At 45.5% G+C, this 23995-nt stretch overlaps 1 protein-coding gene across 12 annotated transcripts in view; it reads left to right on the forward strand.

Annotated features, from left to right (window-relative positions):
• Positions 1 to 23995, forward strand: part of syne1b (spectrin repeat containing, nuclear envelope 1b) — a 543459-nt gene that overhangs the window by 430440 nt on the left and 89024 nt on the right. For all 12 annotated transcript variants that reach the window (XM_059986320.1, XM_059986330.1, XM_059986328.1 and 9 more), the window contains 12 exons: positions 839 to 994; positions 2728 to 2883; positions 3829 to 3999; positions 5263 to 5396; positions 6542 to 6746; positions 8105 to 8287; positions 10116 to 10262; positions 14337 to 14491; positions 14680 to 14827; positions 15804 to 15898; positions 20054 to 20291; positions 21666 to 21860. In XM_059986320.1, coding sequence (XP_059842303.1) covers positions 839 to 994; positions 2728 to 2883; positions 3829 to 3999; positions 5263 to 5396; positions 6542 to 6746; positions 8105 to 8287; positions 10116 to 10262; positions 14337 to 14491; positions 14680 to 14827; positions 15804 to 15898; positions 20054 to 20291; positions 21666 to 21860 — 1983 coding nt within the window. The remainder of the gene's footprint in view (positions 1 to 838; positions 995 to 2727; positions 2884 to 3828; positions 4000 to 5262; positions 5397 to 6541; positions 6747 to 8104; positions 8288 to 10115; positions 10263 to 14336; positions 14492 to 14679; positions 14828 to 15803; positions 15899 to 20053; positions 20292 to 21665; positions 21861 to 23995) is intronic.

The following is a 23995-nucleotide window of genomic DNA, read 5'->3' on the forward strand; positions in this document are numbered from 1 at the left end:
ACAGTACAATACAGGCCCTTCAGCCCACAATGCTGTGCTGAACATGTATTAACCTGAGAAATTACCTAAGTTCTAGAATCACATTCTCTCTAGTTGGGACTTCTACGTACTGATTACATTCCTGAACACGTTTGACAAACTCTTTCCCATACAGTATGGGAGTCCCAGTCAGTATGTGGAAAGTTAAAAGAGCATAATATTTTGCAGGAATAAGCCAGAGATTTGCAGAAGCTCACCCCTAACGTAGTTGAATAGTGGAGAAGGCAAAGCATCGAATGTCTGTGTACCTGACAGCTTTCCCACAATGACTCACACCAGACTAGAATCACCAGGGTAGGCGGTGCTTGCAGCCAAGATGTGGGTCTCGGGGTCCTAAAAGCAGAAAGAGATGGATTTGCCTTGCACCTTAGTTTTTGGTCCAGTGTTTTACACCCAGCAGCCTCTTTTGAAGTGCACTACTAGACATAGAACAATACACCATTAATGCCTGTGCTGAGCACGATGCCAAATTAAACTAAATCTCTTCTGCCTGTGTTTGTTCATGTCTCTGTCTCAGAGCTATGTAGGTAAGACAGCAGCAAATTTCCATACAATAAACCTTGCGAGTGCCTCTACCAGAAGGACTGCAGTGGTTCTAGAAAGTGGCTAGTCCAGGGCTGATAGGGTCGGGCAGTAAGTTCTGGTCCTGCTAACCTGCACAGAACTGGAAAAACAAATTTTCAAGAAAGTCAATTTGTGTATTTGGGTCAAGAAGGTGATTATTAACTTTTCACTGGGTCCAGTGTGACTGTGGATTAAACTAGGGTTTAATTTGGTTATAATCTCTTTTAATTTCCAGATTAGGTCATTGGAAGGCTCACTGGAATCGTGGACAGAGTATGAGAATAGTGTTCAATGTTTGAAAACTTGGTTTGAAGCTCAAGAAGAAAAAGTAAAGAAGTGGCACTCCATCGGTGACCTTGCGTTTGTGTATACTGTTTTGAAAGAATGCCAGGTATGGAATTAAATCCCAACAATCGTACTTTCTCAGAACCATGGAAGTGGGGCTTGGTCCATCAGCTGCTTGCCAATCCTGTGTTGATATCCAGGGCTGTATGACAGCAGCCTTTCTAGCTGCATCACTTCCCCACCCATCTCTTTATCCTGTAGCCTGTCATTGAAATGTCACCTGTGCATAACTTCAGTCTCCCTCAGCACAGTATTGTAACTTGGATGAGGGCACAGCCCCGTATCCAGAGTATACTAAACAGCTGTACATTTTTATCCTCGGCTCCTTCGCCGCTCTTTGTATCCGGGAGAACTCATTAGGTTTCAGGAATGATTAGAAAATCTCCTCTAAAAGGGAAAGTAGAAATCTCTCAACAGAATAAAATTATGAAGGGATGCAGATAGATAGGAGTGGGATGGGGAGAGATGGAAGAACTTCACTAAGTCAGAGACAGTATTAGCTGCTGACTTCACTCACCATTTCATATTCAGTTCCTTTGACTTGATTGGAACAGGACGTGTGCATTGCTTAATAGTTTTTGAAAATCTAACTAAAGACTGCAGACCCTGGAACTCTGAAATAAGTGTTCTGTGGTCTAGTCCTCCCCCACTGCCCCTTTTCTCAGCACTGATGAAGGATTCTAGTCCTGAAATGTTAAACGTTTCTCTTTCCACAGCTGCTTCCTGATCTGCTTTTCCATCATTTTCCTAATTGAATTTTATCCCACTGATACTGACCAGTTTCTCCCCATGATGTGCACCTGGAGCAAGCAGTCTTGAACGTGAGGGGAGCAAACAAAACTGAGAAACAAAAACAGAAAAGTTTAGAAACACTCAGACGGCCGAGCAGTAACAGTGGGAAAGACAAAAACTTCTCCAATTTATGATATAACATTCAGTGTTCACGGTGAGAGAAGCCAATTGCCGATTGGGCAACTGCTGTGAAGAACACCTTTCTTCATTTGTGCAGAGAGGACCTGAGCCACTGGAAACATACTGCTTTTTTAATTCTCCCTTTTGCTCACACACTGACCTACACTGCTCCAAGCAATGACCAACGTTAGGCCAAGGAACAATTCTCTGCCATCTGAAGGCATTGAAGCCCTCTGGAGTTGATCTAGGATTTAATAATTTAAGATAATAGTTGGAAAATGTGATTAATGTTGGATTAGTGTAAATGGGTGACTGAACACACGGGCCCAGGTCCTGATTCCATCCTGTATGTCGCTACTATTTTATTCCCTTCCTACAACCCATCTGTACCCATCTTCTTACTTTTTGTTTGCTTTTTGTCTTCAACCTTAAGCTGTTACAGTAATGTAATATCGTGACAGCTTTTTGATCTCTGTCTCATTGCAGACATTCCCATCTCCACCTTCCTATAACCCAAGCTATCTGTTTCCTTGCTTTTCAATGACTGAGGATGCGTCCTTGATCTGAACTATCAACTGTCTTTGTCTCTGCTGATGCCACCTTATCTGCTCAGTGCATGAAACCTGTCTGGTTTGTTTTGACTACGTCCATGAGATAAACTACTAATAGATCTGCTAAAGAATTCAGGCACAACATTATTCAGGGGTGGGTAAAATGTGGTTTGGACCATGGATGTGTTGAAGGGAAGCTGGATTGGATGTGAAGTGAGAAAGAATGTTGACAGCAGAGACGATGTAAGTAAAGCGGGTGGGAGGAATCTTTTACATAAAGAAGCCGTGACCTATTTTTGTGCTTTTTCTTTTTCAGGAACTGGAAAACATGGTGCGAGTGAAAGAGAAGGAAGTGGAGAAGGTTGAGCAAAGTGGTCTGCTCCTACTCCAGAACAAGAGCGATGAGGTCTCCAGCAGTGTTATGGATACACTCCAAGAGCTCAATCATTCCTGGGCTCGCCTGGATCACCAGGTAGGAATGTTGGAGTGAGTTTGGGAAGGTGTGCTGTATTGGAGTGAAATGATAGTGGGCTGAATTTCCATTTGTCACGTGGCCTCAGTGTCTGTCTCTGAAAGGCACCGTAGTTGCACCATCATCGTATAATAGTTACTAAATGTCATTGGATAATAGTAACCGATTGATATTGGTTTATTATTGTCACGTGTACCAAGATACAGTGAAAAGCTTGTCTTGTATACTGTTCATACATAGCAAATCATCACACAGTACATTGAGGCAGAATAAGATAAAACAAGAACAATGCAGAAAAAAGTGTAAAAACTGCTGAAAAATGCATTGTTTGAGTACTTAAAGAATATCTTTTCAACTATTTACTAGAATTCATGAATTATTTTCTAAAGTTATGGTAAATTATATCCTGGTACCAGAAAAATAGCCATAGGAATGCTGACTTGTACCCTAACTGGTTCACAATGTCCTTGATAGAATGGGATCTTGAATCACCAGTAACCTCTGGTCTAAGGGGGATTCTTGAAGTATTCAAACGGATGGTAAATATTCTCTTTTCTGCTTCATCCACAACCTAAAGAGAAAAAATCTTGAGGGTTTGTTCCTTCACCAAAAGCAAGCCAAGGGATATTACCTTGTTTAAAAATCCCTTCTGGGGTAACAAAAGAGGTGCCCACTCTAAGCCCAGCATGTCTGTGCTGAATGTGAAAACTAACATGTTAATCCCTGCTGTTTTGTGCAGAAGAGTTGTGCAAGGAGGGGAGGGAGTGCTTTCCTTGTGTGACTTAAGAATGGGGAAAGCACTTATTGTCACATTAAGGATATGTCATTCAAGTCCCTTTCAGGTAAATAGCCCAGGACCCATTTATTCTGTGAACTGATTTGAGAGCTTCGTGCACGTGGTCTTTACTCAGAGGAGCTGTAATCACTGTTGATGGTGTATTCTAGGTTGGCGAACTGAAAATTGCGCTGCAGTCAATGCTGGACCAGTGGGTTATTTACAGGGCAGCCCATGAAGAGATTAACAGGCAATTGATGGAGGCCAGCTACTCCCTGTCTCGTTTCCGTTTGCTAACTGGCTCTCTGGAAGCTGTACAGCTCCAAGTGGACAATCTACAGGTAAGGCCTCATCCACTTGTTCACTCAGTTGAAGTGCAATTAAATTACCTTAGCCAAGGTAGCAGAATTGTCTGGTAACTGGTTCCTGCTGAAGCTCTAAATCAGACGTGAACGGAGGATGTGCCAATTGGGAAGAAACAATGTTTGTGAATTATATTGAATTTATCAATTTATTTGGGACAACAGGTTCTTCTGTGGCCCCTGTGCTCTACCTTGTCCTTATCCTGGTATCTTTGTTTCTCTTTAGCTACCATACTGTTAAATGCATCTTCTCCACTAAAGCCATCAAAATCGTATTTTTGTTTACGAGTCCTGCATTCTACAGTAATGTTATGCACATGCTGTATTTGTAGCCAGAAGTGATCACTTTGATCATGTTAAATTGGGAGAAGAAGCTTTCTCTGGTGTCTGCTGACCTTCCACCATGTGCCCTGCAGGCACGAGCTATCGGGACAACGCTGTGCATTCTCTCCATCATCCCCCTCCTCCCTCCAACCTCACCCTCGAAAGTGCAGTTCACTCACCATCCCGACCTCAGTCGTTTGCTTTCTGGCAAAAGGCCTAAACCAGATTTATAATTTCTTATTATTAACGATTCTGTTTCATGTTTAGTTGTAAATATCAGTCTTAAGCCTTTTTACTTTTCTACAGTTCTTTTTGTTTCTTTTGTATTTGGAATTCAAGATAATTTGAGTTGAGAAATTTTGTATCAATTGAAAGGCAAAACAGTTTGCACAAAGCTTTACTTTTTTTGCACTTAGGCTACATAATTCAAGTGGCCTTTTGTATTCATTTTTTTGATGACCATTTGTCTTTGCCCATATTCCCATCATTTCCGCCTTCTCTTCAGAGACTGATAGATGCCTTGGGCCCACCAAGTCCATACCAACCATCAATCTGCACTAATCTCGTATACTGCTCCCCACATTGCCATAAACACCACCCAGATTTTGCCATTCATCGACACCTGCTGTCTGGCACACCATTGGAGTGTGGAAGAAGCCCAGAGCGCCTGGAAGAATTCTACACAGTGGCAAAGAGGACGTGCAAACTCTACCCAGCACCTGAGTTCAGTATTGAACCCATGTCACTGGGGCTGTGGGGTGTGTCATCGAAGACCCCTTCTCCTGGTTCCCACAGTTAATCCTGGTGTAGGTTTAAAGGTCGGTTCAGCATCATCATCTGAAGGGCCTGTAGTGTGTGGTACTGTTCGCTGTTCTGTTTCCGCCTTGTTTAACTGCAATCTGCTACAATCTTTGACAGAACTTGCAAGAGCAGCTGGAGAAGTCAGAGGGCAGCCTAGAGAAGTTTGGCTCTGCCACCAAGCAGCTGTTAAAGGAGTGTTCACCATCCATTCACAGCTTTTTGAATACCAGTCTGAATGAAGTTAACGTCAGGTAAGAATTCCATCGACCAACGTTTTTAAAAAAATGGCTGAGAGGCAGTGTATACTTCCCAGCCAGTCTTGAGAAGCAGCTTTGTGCTGATGTGATAGTGCAACAAGGAAACAAGCCTATCAGCACAATTTATCCAAGATGCCCATGCAAGCTAGTCCCATTTGCTTGCGCTAGGCTCTTCGCCCACTGAAACGTCCCTATAAATGTACCTACTCGTGTGTTTCAAATATTGTCATTATATCGGCCCCAACCACTTCTTGTGATTGAGTAATTGTTGTCTGTGGCCATGTTGGTTGACAACAAATAAAATAAAATTAGCTAGTACATTAGCTACACGTAACTATCTCCATACTTCCTGTTTTTTTGGGAAACCTTCAGTGGTGAACTGAGGGTGATTGGAAAGGTCAAGTCGCCTAGGAATGGCGCTCATTGTCTGTTATCTTTCGGTAAGATGTTTATAACTTGCCACAGGTGACTTAATTCTGTTAGAGACTTTGCAGCTTTGAAGTGACTTGCCAGCAACTTTTCTCCTGTGTGAGCAACATGAGGCATTTTCCACGTCCTCAGGCTTTGCACTCACAACTGCGAGAGCATCCATAAGTGTGTAGGAGGGTATCACGGGAGCTGATGGATGGGTGGTAATCAAGTGGTTACCGAAAATTCTCCATTCAAGGCATTTAAATTCAAGTTGTTGGTGAGGATGAAGGGGGCTGTGATAGATTCTGAATTTGGTGATGCTAATTGTCTTGAATTGGTGGGAGGAGTTAAAGGAGAATATGGTAGTTACTGATTTAACAAGCATCTCGGTAAGGGAGGAGTTGCTGCCTCTCTGAGATCTGTTGGGAGAGTGGGGTGAAGTGTGGTAGGATAGGATGGCATGAGGAAGCACCTAAATCTGTTTAGAGCAGAGGTTCCCAACCTGGAGTCCATGGATTCCTTGCTTAATGGTATTGGTCCATGGCATAATAAAGGTTGGGAACCCCTGGTTTAAAGGAAGAAATGCCTTGAATATTTGTCCATGGTACCATCCGAACCCAAGTTGCAATTCAGAACCCCAGCATAATCACAATGAATTAAACTGAAGTCAGATGAGTTACTGTGCTTCTAAATGACCCACTCTCTTCCCTTTGACTTCAAATCTACAGCTGGAATAACTTGCTTCAGGACATCGTGGAGCAACTGTACGCGAGGAAGGTTCTGCTGCAGCTCTGGCAGAAGTACAAGGAATGCTCTGGGCAGTGTCTGGTGACCCTGCGGGAGAAGGAGCAGAAGAGCACTGAGCTGATTAAGAAAGCTGCAAACAGGGATGTTGCCGATGAGGAAGTCACAAAGTGGATCCAAGACTCTGATGTAAGTACAACGGATCTTATTGAAGGCAGTGACATCACGACCACAAGGGTAGCAAGTGCATAGAAATACCATCTAAAAGCCCTTCCAAATCTCATTGCTTCCAGATTTGGGTATGCTTTGACATTCCACCTTTGCCATTGGGTCACTGTTTGGAAAGTCCCTACCCAACAGCCTGGTGAAGCTGGCGTTGCCACAGTGGTCGAAAGGCCACCTTCTCGAGGACTGCTAGGAATGGTCAGTAACTGCCGGCTGACCAGTGAAGCCCTCCCCTTGAGAGCAAGTTGTATGTCTGACTGCACGTTGTCAGAGTAACGCCTCACTCTGTGCTCTGATTGGATCAGACTATGGATTCGATCACTTGTCACTGCTTGTTGCTTGAGACTGGAAGCCTAGGTATGGCTGACCGGAGTGACAGCCTGATCTTTCAGTGATCTTGTCCAAGTCTACATGTTCACAATATCCAGGCTGCCACCCTCAAGCTTGGGGTCCATGGACCCCTTGCTTAGTGGTATTAGTCTGCAGCTGAAAAAACCCCTGCCAGAGCTTTTCCAATGATAGAGAAATAGAGAAATGTAAATGGCTTAAAAAGTCTTTTTTTAAATTATGATACAGGAAGAGGATATTTGGCCCTTCAGGTCTCTGCTAGCTCCCAACTCTGTGGGCCTATTCACCCTCATTACGTCCCTGTACCTCTGCAGTTTGTTCCCTCTAATATGCCCACCATCTCTCTCGTGATTCTTTTGTCACCTCTGTCTTGAGGGGTAACTTACAGTGGCCATTTAAGCTACCATCGTATCTTCGGGATGTGGGGGAAACTGGAGAAGCTGAAGGAACCGGCTGCAAGTTGCTTATGGATGGCGAGGTCATGATCAAACCCAGGTCCCCAGAATCATGAGGCAGCAGTGCTATCTGTTCTTCCATTTCTTGGATTAATGCTTCTCATTTCAGAACACTCTGCTCAGAATGTGCTACTTCTGATCAACTACCTCATGATACCCGCAGACCAGGGCACCCCTCCAGCCCTCTTCACTTTCAGAAAGTGGGCAACATGCATAATAATACAAACTCTGAATTACAGTCCCCTGTTTTCTTACAGAAAAGTTATTGGAAATTAGGCATCTCTTCCCCAAAGTAAATTTAGGGACAGGTAAAGGATTCAAATCTGCCCTAATCTAATTGAATGTGGCATAGAGCTGAGGGGCTGAATATCCTCCTCCTGTTCCTGTAACATTGCCCTCAAGAGCCTGGGCAGCATTTAGAACACGTGTAGGTGGAGCGAAGCCTGCCAAGTTTCACTCAATGTGCCAAACTATGCTGGGCAATGTGTTTAAGCGAAGCTCTGATCATTCCCACCACAGGAGCTGCTGGTGGAGCTGGGAACACTGAGAGATTCCCTTCAGGTCCTCACGGAGCTCGGAGAGGAGTTGAGACAGCAGGTGGACCCTTCAGCAGCAGCCACTATTCAGTCTGAACGGCTGTCCCTCGCCCAGCGACTGTCTTCTCTGGAACAGGCACTCAGCCGACAGAGGGCTGTGCTCCAGGTATCTTTGATAGTTCTATTTCTACACATACTTTTGTTTGATTTTAACGTGGCTTTTATTTGTAGGGAAACTGGAAAACAGATTAATTTTATTACCTTAACAAATTGCACAAATGGTATAAAATTTGGCGTACTGGCTGTCTGTGCTGCTGCTACTTAGGAAATGCCAACTACTTTGAAGTAACAGCTTTTATCATCTCAGTAGGTCCTGCAATGATTCTAGTCATTTGGGTATTTTTGAATTACATGTGTTAATTTGGAATATCACCCCCTGGTTTTTGCACACCGAAGTCCCACAAACAGCCATCAGCCACATTGCTGACCAAGTGTAGAACGTGTATTGTGGGTGATACCAGCTGTAAAAGGGGATGGGAGGAAGGAGCAAGGTCAGAAAGCAGTGAGGATGTCGAGAAGCAATTGATTGGAAAACCATCAGCAACAGTATTCTGCAGTCTCTTCTTCTGGTGTGTATATCAGAGCTGGGGAAAGATGGCTATTGACTTCCAGACAGATAACAGCAGACTGGGCAGGGAAATGGCAAATGTAATTCAGTCTGAAGTGTCAGAATATGTATTAGGGGAGGGTAAATGAGACAAGGGAATATACAGTCGGCCCTCCTTACCCGCGGGGGATTGGTTCCAGGACCCCCCCCCCCAGATACCAAAAAACGTAGATGCTCAAGTCCCTTATTTAACCCGTCCCAATGCGGTGATCTTTAGGACCCAGCGGAACTCCGGACCTTATTTAACCTGTATCATTGCAGTGGACTTTAGGACCTGGTGCAGCTCTGAATCCGTAGTGTTTCCGTTCACAAAAATAATCATGATTGCAAATAAAGTGGAAGTAATAAAGCGATCAGAAAGAGGTGAAACGCCATCGGTCATTGGAAAAGCGTTAGGCTACGTCGGTCAATGATTGGAACAATTTTAATGGAGAATGTGAAAGGCCCTGCCCCGATGAAAGCTACAATTATTACTAAGCAACGCAGTGGTTTTATTATTGAAATACATATGTTTCTTAAGTGTTTTATATGCATAGAAAAGTAAAATATATACTAAGACAAATGTTTTACTAACTGAGGCTACATAATACCGGATGTACCTGTTCCGACTTCAAATCCGACTTAAAGGCGGACTCAGGAATGGAACTCATTCATAACCCAGGGACTGCCTGTACTCTTAAATCATCTCTAGATTACTTATAATACCTAATACAATGTAAATGCTATGTAAATAGTTGTTATACTGTATTGCTTAGGGAAAAATAACAAGAAAAAGTAGTCTGTACATGCTCAAAACAATGAGTGCTGGAGAGAGAACTTCCGGGTTTTCCCGATTCGCGGTTGGTTGAATCCGCGGATGAGGAGGGCCAACTGTATAATGCGATGTTGAGTGGAGATACCTTGCTGTACGTGTCCACAGCTCCCTGAAGGCAAGGAGGTTGTCACTGGGACATGTACATTGAACCTGGAACATTACAGCACAGTACAGGCCCCTTGGCCCAAGATGTTGTGCCGACCTTTGAACCTGCTCTAAGATCAATCTAACCCTTCCCCCATACATAACAATCCAGTTTTCTTTCATTCATGTGCCTATGGAAGGGATTCATAAATGTCCCTAATGTATCTCCCTCAACCACCACTTCTGGCAGGATGCTCCATACACCCATTACTCTCTGTGTAAAGAAATTAACTTCCACATCTCCCTCCCACCCCATCTCCTTAAAATAGTGCCCCCTTTTGTAAGCAACTTCCACCCAGGGAAACTGTCTTTGGCTGTCCACTTTGTAATCGATTCTATCACTCTGACAGTGAACATTTTACACTGCAGGCCGGCATTCAAGATTATGAAGCATTCAGCACGAGACTGGAAGCCTTGGAGAAGTGGATTGTTGAAGCCGACGAGGTGCTGAAACTGCAGGATCCTAATCGATCGTCTGACCTAACCACAATCCAGGACAGAATGGAGGAGCTAAAAGTAAGTCCCTGGCACTCGTGTTGTTTATGCTTCGGGTAATAAGTGGGTAAATGTTGCATTTCCTTCCTGTCGGTTTAGTACTAGATTTTCCGTTGTCATGCCTTCATCTTCCCTTGTCGTATTACAGTGTTTCAAGGCTCCTGCGATCAAAAGGAAACGAGTCCCACACCGCCACCTTGTTAGTGCATGAAGCTGATCTTAATAATATAGCACAAAACTTCTCCCGTTTGATCCCCCGCTGGAAGAGGAAGCCTGGCCACTTAGCTTCGTTTTCCACTCCTTGTGCACTGTGCTTCCCGGGTAGATGGTGGCAGGATGAGGAATCGCCCCTCGAAATCTAGTGCTGCTTTTAAAGCGCATTGCTTCCCTCACGGTTACTGGGTAGTGTACATTGTAAATACCATCCAGAACGTTGAGGGTGCTGAACGTACTCTTTGGCAGGAAGCCAGTAGAAAGCAAAACGAGGCAGGATGTCAGATCCATTGCCAGTCGTGAAAGCTGGTTTGTTTTCCTCTTCCAGTTTCTTTCCCAAACAAAAATCATACCATTGTTTGGTTAAGGTTCAGGATCTGGCTGCAGGAATTCCTTGGAGAGATGGGAGACTGCAGATGCTGGGGTTTATTGCTGCAGGACGGGGGTTCCCAACCTGGCGTCCATAGCAATGGTCCCTCACACGCACGCATCTTTCGCTACTAGCGCACGAAGGAATTTAAACTGTACACAAGAGGCTGTCACCCTCTACCTCGTTGGCACATTAAGTATATTTCACGATCGTACACGGATCACATTTTCTTTTCCTGTTTCTGACGTGGACGGTGTAGACAGTGTAGAGTTTGTGATGATTTGTCTGCAGATTTTAGAGCTGGCTTATTAGTGCTGTTTTTGTTGAAGAAGTTATTCAATGCACACATGTTGTCACTGGGCAAAAAATTGCACAGCATAAAATTTTTGTGCACATTGGTCATTACAAATTAGAGGGAACATTGGTCCACAGGCCCCTTGCTTAATGGTATTGGTCTAAGGCATTAAAAAAGGTTGAAAACCACTGCTGTAGGAATTCTTTGGTGATTAACAAATTGTCCTAAATCACTGCTGTGTTGGGGCTGTTTGTTTTCTGCATGGCCAACCACAGTGGTACTCTTAAGGGAATAAGACGTTGGCAGCTGGATGGGCCGTACGTGTTAAAGCAGGTGTAAAGGCTCTCCCCCAGCCCTATGTCAGGTAGACCAAGGTTTGAAGTGGGGTGAGGTTAGTTACATGAGAACTGGAGGGTGTTGTGTGGCTGAAGGGAGGCTCAGGGCTGGAGTCTGCTAGAGTTTGTGGGGTTGTCAAGGTTAGGCTGTTAGGAAGGAACATTAATGTCAGACGTGTGCTTGGGGTGATGGGAGAGGCAGATTTAGTGGTGCAGTTCACTCAGAGTCCTGGTCCAGTGCAGTCAGGGCCATGTTAATGTTAGCGGGGGAAAATGTTCAAAAAGACATGCCACACTCCATGGCATTGAACCAGATAGGACTGGAGCACCAAAGGTCCTCGGCTCCTATTTAAGGCCTATTTACATGCAAATCTCCCCCACCCCACCCCCACCCTGTCCTGGGGACGTGGATGTATAGTACAAGCCACCAGACAGCATATGCAGTTTCATCAGACTGCCGGCTCTAAGCTACTTTTAGAACTTCAGACTTGCACACAAAGGCGTTCTGCACTGTTTTCCTGTGCTGCACAAGAATTTCCAGCCCATTGTGTTTCATTGTACTTCTGGGACAAGCATAGAATGACATCAAATGTACTGCACAGAAACTTTACCGTTGCTGTATCACAGGTTTGTTTCACTCCATCCTTCTCTTCCTTTTTTCATCTTATTACACTTAGAGTCCTCTAGGTCCACTTTCTACAACAGGGCCATGTGGGTAGTGAGTCCCACTGTTCGTCCTCTTCCATTGTAGTGCTGTTTGCCATTCTGCAGTGTAAATCACCTTTTTTTATGCATTCTCCAATTCCTTCATATCCTTTGAGTCCAGGACTGTAGATGTTTCTCTTCTAACTGAAGTTTAACCAAGATTCAAGTTTATTTGTCACGTGTGAATCAGAGCATGCATTGAAATGTGCCATTTGTGTTATCAGCCAACACCGCTGAGGCACCCTGCAAGTGTCAACACACATTTCAGCAGCAGAGGTGCACACCCACAGGACCACACAGGACACAGCAAGCAACAAACAAAAATACCCCCATTCCTCCCTCCCACCCACGCTCATACACAGACAGTTCTTTAACCCCAGCACAGGCTTCCAGTGGACACAGACTTGGGCCTGCAGGCACCAGGCTTCGCTTTAAGGTTCAAAGATCAAATTTAATCTCAGAGAAATGTATACAATATACATCCTGAAATGCTTTTTCTTTGTGTTGCTTCTCCCCCTGTTGTGGACTAGTTTTAATTTTCAGGGTTAAAACTAGAGCACAGTTTGCAGTTTTTTTTAACGGTGTAATTATTTTATTGATTTGTGATAGATTGTGTTCCTAAATCACAAAGTGACGGAAGTGGAGATCTTCGAGTTGGCAGTGCCAAGCTCTGTTTTCTTGGGAATGGGGTTGTCGTAATGCTGTGTGTGACAGCATGAATTGCCAATAACACTGCACATTCCTGTTAGTTCTCCAGTCAGTCTGCATTGTAAGGCAAAGCAGGAATTTGACAGAGCGGAATATTTTACAATTTGTAAATGATGGGGTTATATTTTCATCTGATCTCCAGTACCTCTGGGCCAGAAGTATTCACTCCAGGCATTGATTTCCAAACCATCTCACCTCCAAGCTCTAGCAGTCGTCTCCAAAAGGAGTTTGTTTTGTCTGAAGAATTCCTATTGCTTTGGTACATTGCAGTACTGTGCAAACAGTCTTTGGTTCATATATACATAGACCTAGGGTGCCTGGGACTTTTGCACAGTATTGTAATTTTATGTATTACACAGTACTGTTGTCACACAAAAAAAACAAATTTCATGACATGTGTGAGTGATGATAAACCTGATTCTGATATATGTCTCTGTTGTGGACTGAGATTGGGATGGGGTCAGGGAGAGGGGATTCATGGTTCGGAAAAGGGGAAGAGAGAAGGATAGGAGCGGGGAGCACCAGAGAGACATTCTGTGATGATCAATAAATCTATTGTTTGGAATCAAATGACCCTTGCCTGGTTCCTCAGGGCTGGGGTGTGTCTGCACCCATGCCACCTATCCACCCCTGGCACTCCTTCTCTGCCACCCACCCACCCCTGGCACTCCTTCTCTGTCACCCGCCCACCCCTGGCACTCCTTCTCTGCCACCCGCCCACCCCTGGCACTCCTTCTCTGCCACCCGCCCACCCCTGGCACTCCTTCTCTGTCACCCGCCCACCCCTGGCACTCCTTCTCTGCCACCCACCCACCCCTGTCACTCTTCCTCCGCCACCTGTTCCTCCCATGGCACTCCACTCTCGCCATTCCCAAACATTTTCAGATTTACAAACTCTCTCTCTCTGCCGTACGTTGACTACTATGTAGTACTATGCAAGTGTCTCAGGCACCCTAGCTACATATATATATATACCTAAGACTTTGGCACAGCTTCAGACCACAGCAATGTGATCACATGTAGACAGGTCAATGCAGGTCTCGTGCAGAAAGTTGAACAAGCTTTTACCATTGGGTCAGGTGGAATACAAGTGCAGGCTTCCCTTTTGGCCCTTCACCAATGTCAAGGAGCTAATGACTTAATTGAGAACCAGCAAGTCTTTGCATCTATTTAAATGAATCAGCATAAGGTCCACAAATGGCAAATTCCAGCCAGTCTTTTACATCAGCATACTAATACCTCCTTGATTTTAACACAGGAGTCCACCAACCACCTCCCATTGTGTAAAACTTCCTTCTGTTCTCCACGGAGCCCTACTCTTCTGATCTGAGGTTCTCTCTTGGAAATTTTGTCTGCTTTTGAAATTTGAAATAATCTCTTGGAAAAATGAATCCTTAAGTTTTGCTGATATTTCAGTCTGAGGGTAAACAGTGGTTATTCTATTTTCTGATATTTTGTGTATCTTGCAGGTCCAGATGCTGAGGTTCAGTAGTACAGTTCCTGACTTGGATCGTCTGAATGAGTTGGGGTACAGATTACCCCTCAACGACAAGGAGATTAAACGTATGCAGACGTTGAACAGATACTGGTCTTCGATATCTGGGCAGACCACCGAGAGGTTCAGGTAAAACTCAGATTCCGTGCCCTTCATCCATAACCTGGTCAGCATTCTGTTCTTGGGGCATAAGTGTAAACAAGCCATTGACTTTACAAGTTGACTCCTTTCTGTAAGCACAGTGGATTCACAGAATAGCACCTGACAAATAGGGAAGTTTATGGTTCCTTTCTAAATTAATTGAATTTTCCTTGCAGTAAATTGCAGGCATTCCTGCTTCAGCATCAGACCTTCCTCGAGAAATGCGAAACCTGGATGGAGTTCCTGGTCCACACAGAGCAGAAGTTGGCAGTGGAGATATCTGGGAATTACCAGAATCTCCTTGAGCAGCAGAGAGCACACGAGGCAAGTCTGAAAGGGTTGGGGACTGGGACAGGAACAATGACCAACATTTGCAATGAACACCACCACTTCTTAAGTTCCTCCCCAAATCCTTGGCTTGGGAGCTTGTTGCCATCTGTTGCCGGGCCAGAATCATGGAATTTCCAAATTCTCAGGGTACACCGTCCAAGAACAAAGTACCAAATGTACTGCAGTAGGAGACAGTTGCAATTAGCAGGTGCATTCCCAGGACAGAGCTTCATCTTCTGGGGAGCTTGTATCAGGACTCTGTGAGCACAGTCTGGACAGTTTTCTGTCACAGGTGGCCTGTGTTCCCATCTCACTGAGTTTTGCTGTTCCTCCTGCAGGTGAGGTAGGTCTATATTGGGAGTGTGCAGTTGCAATTTTGACTCTCCATTGCCCTTGGGTAACTTGTGTAAAAATGTGGACATTCCCATTGTAACTCATGAATTGATATTTCATTTTCATCTTTATTCGAACTGAAAGGGGATAGACTTGGAAGTGACAGTGGGCAGACACATGATACAGGAGTGCACGTCACTAGAATGAAGGAGAGGTGATATAATCGAAAGAGACCATCTCTAAAGTGGGTGCATTAACAGAAAGACCTGAGGTGTGTCTGTATGCATGTATGGTCTAAGGAAATGGTTAAAGTCAAATGGGACTCAGTAGAACAAAACGATGAAAGTTGAGGAAGAAGGGAATATCAGTGGGAGAGAGGGGAAAATGAAGAGGAAGTTCAATAATCAAGAGAGAATAGTTCTCCCAGTGTAGAGGCCAATTGTAATTAAATAATTAACTCTTCTAATTATATAATGTCAAGAAGGGTATAAGCCTGAACTTACTGTATCTGTGTGAACGTTCCTGTGTAGCCGTTTAACAAGTGATCACTCTTTGAGTGCCGTTAGGCATTCCAGCAATGTGACCTGACTCAATCAACTGTTTTCCCTCACCACTGCTCTCCTCTGTTCTGGCGCAGCTGTTCCAAGCGGAGATGTTCAGTCGTCAGCAGATCCTGCATTCCATCATCAGCGATGGTCAGCGTCTTCTGGAGCAGGGCCAGATTGATGACAGGTAACTTACCACCGTACCATCTCTGGGAGTCCAGGCGTTGAGTTATAGTGTCCTGACTGGGCATTCTGTTCAGTTGTCGTTTTCAGTCTTGTACTGCCTCGATATACTGAAGTGCTCCGTATGGATGGAATGCCAAATAGAGTTTTTCACTGTACCTCAGTCAAGTGACAATAATAAATCAACTAACAGTTTTTTTTGGGGGGGATAACTTAGTCTAGATTAATATCTGATATTAATTCAGATGTGGCTAAGCTGAATAAAGTTCAGCAGAAATTTAAGCTTCCACACTAATTAGAATAGAAATTTAAATGGCTTAATATTTCTAACTTGTAATACTCAATTATCCAGTTTGGAGGTGCTTAGGTGTTTCAGTCTAAATCTAAATATAATGGCTTGTTGCTTCTCAAGGTGCTATTTCATGCTCTCCTCATACTCATACCCTGCCTGTCTCCTCTGTTTCATGGTGCATCGTAAGTCTAACCCCTTCCCTCCTGCAGAACCCTCTCCTCTAACACCCTCTACCCCTCTTTTCATTCCCTTCCCCTCTGCAAACATTTACTACTCCCATTTCCCTTTGCCTACCCCACATCTTCATCCACCCTCCCACCCCACTCACCTTTCCCTGCTCAACATCCCCCCCCCCTTCCTCCTGTTTGGCCACCCTGCCCTCCCTTCACTACCCCACTTCTCTCACCAACTCTGCTATTTGTCGCTACTCCCCGTTCTCTACTTGAAACAGGAGTCACCCCATCCTTCCTCTGGTCTCTGCAGCCTTCCCACCTAACGGCGATGCCCCTGTGCAGACCACAGCGCCCGCACGCAGGGGAGACCCTGCTGCCCAGTGGAGCTGCTTTACTCTGGGCAGACACAGTCAAGGTGGCTGAGTGTGGTGAAAACGTCTGCAAGATGAAACTGCTTCGCCCACTGAACCAGAGAACAGCCTCTGCCTGTTCCTACACAGCAGGTTGTTCAGTGCTTGAATGTGCTCCCCTCCCCCACCTCATTCTTGTGGAATTACCCCTTGATCACCTCATTTACCCCTTGATCGTGACCCCACTAAGGAGCACCAGGCCATTGTCTCCTATACCATCACCAACTTTATCAGCTCTGGGGATCTCCCATCCACTGCCACCAACCTCATAGTTCCCACACCCCGCACTTCCCGTTTCTACCTCCTACCCAAGATCCACAAACCTACCTGTCCAGGTAGACCTATTGTCTCAGCTTGCTCCTGCCCCACTGAATTCATTTCTGCATACCTTGACACTGTCTTATCCCCCCTTGTTCAATCTCTTCCCACCTATGTTTGTGACACTTCTCATGCTTTGAATTTTTTCAATGATTTTAAGTTCCCCGGCCCCCACCGTCTTATTTTCACCATGGATGTCATGTCCCTATATACCTCCATCCCCCACCGAGATGGTCTCGAAGCTTTTCGCTTTTTTTTGGATTCCAGACCTAACCAATTCCCCTCTACCACCACTCTCCTCTGTCTAGCGGAATTAGTTCTTACTCTCAATAATTTCTCCTTTGGCTCCTCCCACTTCCTCCAAACCAAAGGTGTAGCCATGGGCACCCGTATGGGTCCCAGTTATGCCTGCCTTTTTGTTGGCTTTGTGGAACAGTCCATGTTCCAAGGCTATACAGGTATCCATCCCCCTCTTTTCCTTCGCTACATCGACGACTGCATTGGTGCTGCCTCTTGCATGCATGCTGAGCTCATCGACTTCATTAACTTTGCCTCCAACTTTCACCCTGCCCTCAAATTTACCTAGTCCATTTCCAACACCTCCCCTCCCACTTCTTGATCTTTCTGTCTCCATCTCTGGAGACGGCCTATCTACTGATATCTACTATAAACCTACAGACTCTCACAGCTACCTGGACTATTCCTCTTCCCACCCTGTCTCTTGCAAAAAGGCTATCCCCTTCTCACAATTCCTCCGTCTCCGCCACATCTGCTCTCAAGATGAGGCTTTTCATTCCAGGATGAAGGAGATGTCTTCCTTTTTTAAATAAAGGGGCTTCCCTTCGTCCACCATCAATTCTGCTCTCAAACGCATCTCTCCCATTTCCTGCACATCTGCCCTCACCCCATCCACCCGCTACCCCACTCGGGATAGGGTTCCCCTTGTCCTTACCTACCACCCCACCAGCCTCCAGGTCCAATGTATAATGCTCCGTAACTTCCGCCACCTCCAATGGGATCCCACTACCAAACACATCTTTCCCTCTCCCCTCCCCCCCCCCCCTTCTGCTTCCCGCAGGGATCGGTCCCTTGTCCACTTGTTCCCCCCATCCCTTCCCACCGATCTCCCTCCTGGCACTTATCCTTGTAAGCAGAACAAGTGCTACACCTGTCCTTACACTTCCTCCCTCACCACCATTCAGGGCCCCAAACAGTCCTTCCAGGTGAGGCGACACTTCACCTGTGAGTCGGCTGGTGTGGTATACTGCGTCTGGTGCTCCCGGTGTGGCCTTTTATATATTGGCGAGACCCAACGCAGACTGGGAGACCGTTTCGTTGAACACCTACACTCGGTCTGCCAGAGAAAGCAGGATCTCCCAGTGGCCACACATTTTAATTCCACGTCCCATTCCCATTCTGATATGTCTATCCATGGCCACCTCTATTGTCAAAATGAATCCAAACTCAGGTTGGAGGAACAATATCTTAGAGACCGGCTGAGTAGCCTCCAACCTGATGGCATGAACATTGACTTCTCTAACTCCTCCTCCCCTTCTTACCACATCCCTGACATATTTAGTTGTTTGCCCGTTCTCCATCTCCCTCTGGTGCTCCCCCACCCCTTCTTTCTTTCTCCTGAGGCCTCCCATCCCATGATCCTTTCCCTTCTCCAGCTCTGTATCACTTTCGCCAATCACCTTTCCAGCTCTTAGCTTCATCCCACCCCCTCCGGTCTTCTCCTATCATTTCGCATTTCCCCCTCCCCCCACTACTTTCAAATCTCTTACTATCTTTCCTTTTGGTTAGTCCTGACGAAGGGTCTCGGCCCAAGACGTTGACAGCGCTTCTCACTATAGATGCTGCCTGGCCTGCTGTGATCCACCAGCATTTTGTGTGTGTTGTTGTTTGAATTTCCAGCATCTGCAGATTTCCTCGTGTCTGTTCATTCTTGTGGTAGCAGGCTCTCAGGGGGCTGAATGGCCTTGGCCTGTTCCTTGGTATGACAGGTCCTTGATGGGCTGAATGGTTTCTCATTATTTCTAGGTAACAGGTTTGAAGTTGATTAACCTTTTGCAAGTCATTTTTCAGCCCAACAGTGAAGGGAACAGATCGGAGTCTGGGGGGGGGTGGGTGGGGGAACCAATTAGTGAGTGAAATAAGGTACAGGAGCAGGGTGGTCACCCAAAATCTCACTACAGTGTAAGTGAGAGCACAGGCAGGGTTGCAGCGTACCCTTGTGATCACCGTACACACAATACACAGCAGCATCAGGAAAGTTGCAGAGGAGACTTACGAAGGCGTTGCCAGATCTGGTAAACTTAGTCACGGTGACGACCATTTAGACTGGGGTTATTTTGTTTGGATCTGAAGTAATTGCAGCAAGATTTATTTGAAGTATCTAAAGCTATGCAATGGGAGATCGTCCGCAAGAAGATCTGCATCTTGGAGGCTGAGGTTTCAGCGGAATGGTTAAAGGATAAGAGCAGACTTGTGGGAAGCTTTCTCCCCCCCCAGTTCTGACTGAGGTCTGGAACCCTTTCCCTGAAAGGGTGGTGGTGGAACAGATCTTTACTGTAGGTAAATGAGCACCTGAAGTCAACATCTCAAAGGCTGAGAGCAAAGAACTAATGTTATTTCTTTACCGAGAGAATCTGCAGATGCTGGAAATCGAAGCAACACACACAGAAAATGCTGGAGGAACTCAGCAGGCCAGGCAGCATCTATGGAAAAGAGTACAGTCAACGTTTCTGGCCAAAGACCCTTCAGTGGGGCCTGCAGAAGTGTCTCGGCCTGAAACGTTGACTCTGCTCTTTTCCAATGATGCTGCCTGGCCTGCTGAGTTCCTCCAGCATTTTGTATATGTTGCTTAATTCTTTACCTGCCTGGTGTGGGTACAGTGCGGTGAGTGGTCTAGCTCTGTGTGACGAGTCATTGATAACTCAGCTGTGGCTCACGCTCTCCGGCAGGGATGAGTTCAACTCGAAGCTGGCCATGTTGAGCACCCAGTGGCAGGGCGTGATCCGGCGTGCCCAGCAGCGGAGGGGGATCATCGACAGTCAGATCCAGCAGTGGCAGCGCTACCAGGAGATGGCCGAGAAGCTGAGGAAGTGGCTGGTGGATGTGTCCCAGCAGCTGGAGCGGAGCTGGGGCTGTGCTACCCCTATTGCCCTGCAGCAGGCCAGGACTCTGCTCCACGAGGTGCAGGTGGGGCGAGGCGCGGCAAATAACAAGTCTGCATCACCGTCGTGCTGGTCTCTTGTCATTGTGTGGTCGTAATAGATAGGTGATGAGGAAGAGAGATTCCAGTGTGTGCCGTTACCAACATTTTACAGTGCCTCAAACAGACAAGTGCCTGCAGATAAATAGGTACTTCATTGATCCCAAAGAAATGACAGTCACAGTAGCAGTAGAAGGGTACAGATAAACAAATATAGAAAGATTAGAAGAGAAATAAAGAATAAAACAAAAAGTTATCTCAAACAGGAGGGGAGTTATCACTTCCCTGGCTATAGGTTGACTCATTATAGAGATTAATGGCCAGGGGTAAGAATGACCTCATATAGCACTCTCTGGAGCAGCGCAGTTGTCTCAGTTTATCACTAAAAGTGCTCCACTGTTCAGCCAAGGTGGCAGGCAGAGGGTGAAAAACATTGTCCAGAATTGCCAGGATTTTCCAGAGGATTCATTGTTCTACCACAGCCCCCAGTGTGTCCAGTTTGACTCCTTTAACAGAGCCAGCCTTTCTAATCAGTTTATTGAGCCTGTTGGCATCACCTATGTTGATGCCATTGCCCCAGCACAACACCACATAGAAGATTGTACTGGTGACAACAGACTGTGAAGGAGAGGCCTGCAGACTCCAAAGGACCTCAGACTCCTCAGGAAGTAGAGGTAACTTTGGCCCTTCTTGTACAGAGCCTTTGTGTTGGTGCTCTACTCAAGTCTGTCATCCAGGTGCACCTCCAGGTAGTTGTAGGTCCTCACATAGTAACAGATACTGGAACCTGGAGTAATAAACGATCTGGGAAACTCAGTGAGTCGAGTAGCCTCTGTGGGAGGAAAGGAAAGTCTGATGTTTCAGGTGGGAAAGGCCACAGCTCCTTTCCTCTCCAGATGCTGCCCAACATGCGTCATTCCTCCAGTGATATTTTCCTGAATTGAACCTGCATCCAGTCCCTTTTTAGCTTAGCTGCATCCAATCCTGTGTTTCCCAATCTCGTGTTCCGGCATCCCATCCAGCAGTGCGTCTGTGCGGTGAATCACATCACTGCAGCGACGACAGCTCCATCTTGTTCCTGACCATTTGGCACCCTCTCGTAGTGGAACAGTTTTCCCAGGCAGCTCATGAATTCTGCACAATTCACAGCCAGACTTTGTCAGTATATGGTCCACAGGCTCAGTAATTAATAAATATAAGCATTTCTGCACTACAGTGCATAATGGAATTTACTTTCCCTTGGCCCTTGGCCATTTTGAACCTATCCTAGTTCAGAAATGACATCAGCTCCCTGTGTCTCAGACTCTGATGGTGCACTCCTACTCAGTGTCGGTCAGTTGGTCTCTCCCTCTCTCTTACAGTCGAAAGAGAAGGTTCTGCAGCGGCAACAAGGGAGCTACATCCTGACAGTGGAGGGTGGCAAACAGCTGCTGCTCTCGGCAGACAGTGGCGCAGAGGCCGCCCTACAGGCTGAGCTCACCAACATCCAGGAGCAATGGAGGGCAGCCAACATCACTCTGGACGACCAGAGGAAGCAGTTGAGCATCTTGTTACGGGTATGTATTCACCACTGAGGCCCCGCATCGTGACAGGGCAGGGGTATGGCTTCTGAGCTATTTCTCTGATCCCTGCTTCTCTTCGGAGACTGCAGTGGGAAATTTTGCATCAATGCAGAGTAAAAGGTATTTGTCCCTACTGTGAGGGAATCAGTGTTGAAGCTAAGCTGTTTATTGTGCTGTTGGTGTCTGTGACAGAGCCTTGGTCATGAACCTGGCTCATGCAAGAATTTTTACAAACCAAAATGGCTGGGAAGGCCAGCATCTACTGCCCATTCCTAAATGCCAAGGATTAAAGATGAGCTTTATTTGTCACATGTCATTGAAGCACACAGTGAAATTTGTCAAATCAAATCAGTAAGGATTATGCTGGGCAGCCTGTGAGTGTTGCCACGTTTCTTGTGCCAATGTGGCATGCCCAGAACTAACCTTAACCGTACGTCTTTGGAATACGGGAGGAAACGCACACTGTCAGGGGGAAAATGAACAGACTTCTTACAGGCAATGGCTGGAATCGAACCCCACTCTTACAGCTGGCTAGTTGGAAGCGTTCCATTAACCACTACCCTATTTTGCTACACAATTGAATTGAGTATGTTGCTGAGTCATTTCGTAGGAATTTTAAAAGTCAATTCTTTGATAGATGCGGAGCCACATACAGACCAGAACTGCGAGGAAACAGATATGCTTCCTTGAAACAGATATCTTTCCTTGAACAACACTAGATAACCTGATGAGTTTTAACAATGAGTCAGTAGTTTTGTGGTCACTATTACTCATAACCAGCAAATTTTCTTCTATAGCATTTTACTAAATGAATTTGAATTCCTTGTTGGATTTGAACTTGGGGCTTTAATTGTTATCCAGGTATCTGGTTGGTAAGATCCCACAGAGTTTGATAACAACCAGTTGATGTGTTTTCCTATATGACAGGTTGGCTTGGACACTTAGGAAAATGTACAATGGGACCTTTCAACATCAGTGTGTAGAGATGAGGTTTTTATTACACTTTTGGATGGTCGATGTGGAGTGAGCCTCCCACTTCCTAATCTCAATGTATAGAGTTAGATTGGTTATTAATTACCTTTAATGACACACTATCAAAGTCACTGAGCTCTAACTGTGACCTCAGTTCACTTCAGTATAAAACATTTGCTTTTAGAGCAGTAGGTTCTCCTGTACTTGTGAGCTGTTATCTGACACAAAGAAGGTGACATGATGGTGCACGAGACTATGAGAACATAAAGAAAGCAGGATTAGATGACTTGGCCTCTCAACCTTGCCCTTCCAGTCATTGTGATCCAGTCTGGTTTACACCAGCTTCAACTCTTCTGTCATAACACTCAGTTCCAAACTCTTTCAAATATTTATCTGTCTTTGCTCTCTGGAGCAGAGAATTCCCGAGATCGGACTCCCTATAGAAGAAATATCTGTGCTCCATGGTTTTAAATGCCTGGCTTGCATTTTAAAGCTATGTCCACTGTTCCTGGCTTTCCCATGATATCTAACCTGTCAAGCCCTGTTGGGATGTTTGAACAAGGTCACTCCTTATTCTTTTGTTCTCCAACGAACAGAGGCTCAGAAAAATCTGGAATCTCACCATAAACACCTCAACCAGCACAAGTCCATTAAAAAGCCGAGTTACATGATATTTGGAAGGTATATGATAATGTTTAGTACTAGTTTTCTTTCTCCCTATTATACTTATCGAGAATTATTTAATGCCACTTCCTGATTGATATCCATGAGCCTGTCTGCATAATCTCACAGCTGACTGATGGTGTAAAGTCTCCAGGTTGAGTACAACCTGCTGATGTTGTGTGTGCTGTTCTTTCCACGAGCTCTGTTAGTACAAATGGAGCAAGGACGAAAGCAGAGCAATGGAACTGAACAGCACACACTCACTCATGTTGGCCATTGTACATGCAGGGCAACTTGCAGCGTGAGAGCGATGAACTGGACCCCCACCGTGACAAAAAAACACATGCACTTGAAAGGCCGTACAAAAAGCAGGAGCCTTCTGCATATAGGAGGCCCAGTTGATTCACCACGCCATCCATCGGCCTCATGTGCAGTTCTCAAAGTCTCGCAATCGATCCAATACGGTTCCCAACTATCCATCATGGCTACTTTCA

This window comes from Hypanus sabinus, chromosome 12 (genome assembly GCF_030144855.1).
Source record: "Hypanus sabinus isolate sHypSab1 chromosome 12, sHypSab1.hap1, whole genome shotgun sequence".
Classification (NCBI taxonomy): domain Eukaryota; kingdom Metazoa; phylum Chordata; class Chondrichthyes; order Myliobatiformes; family Dasyatidae; genus Hypanus; species Hypanus sabinus.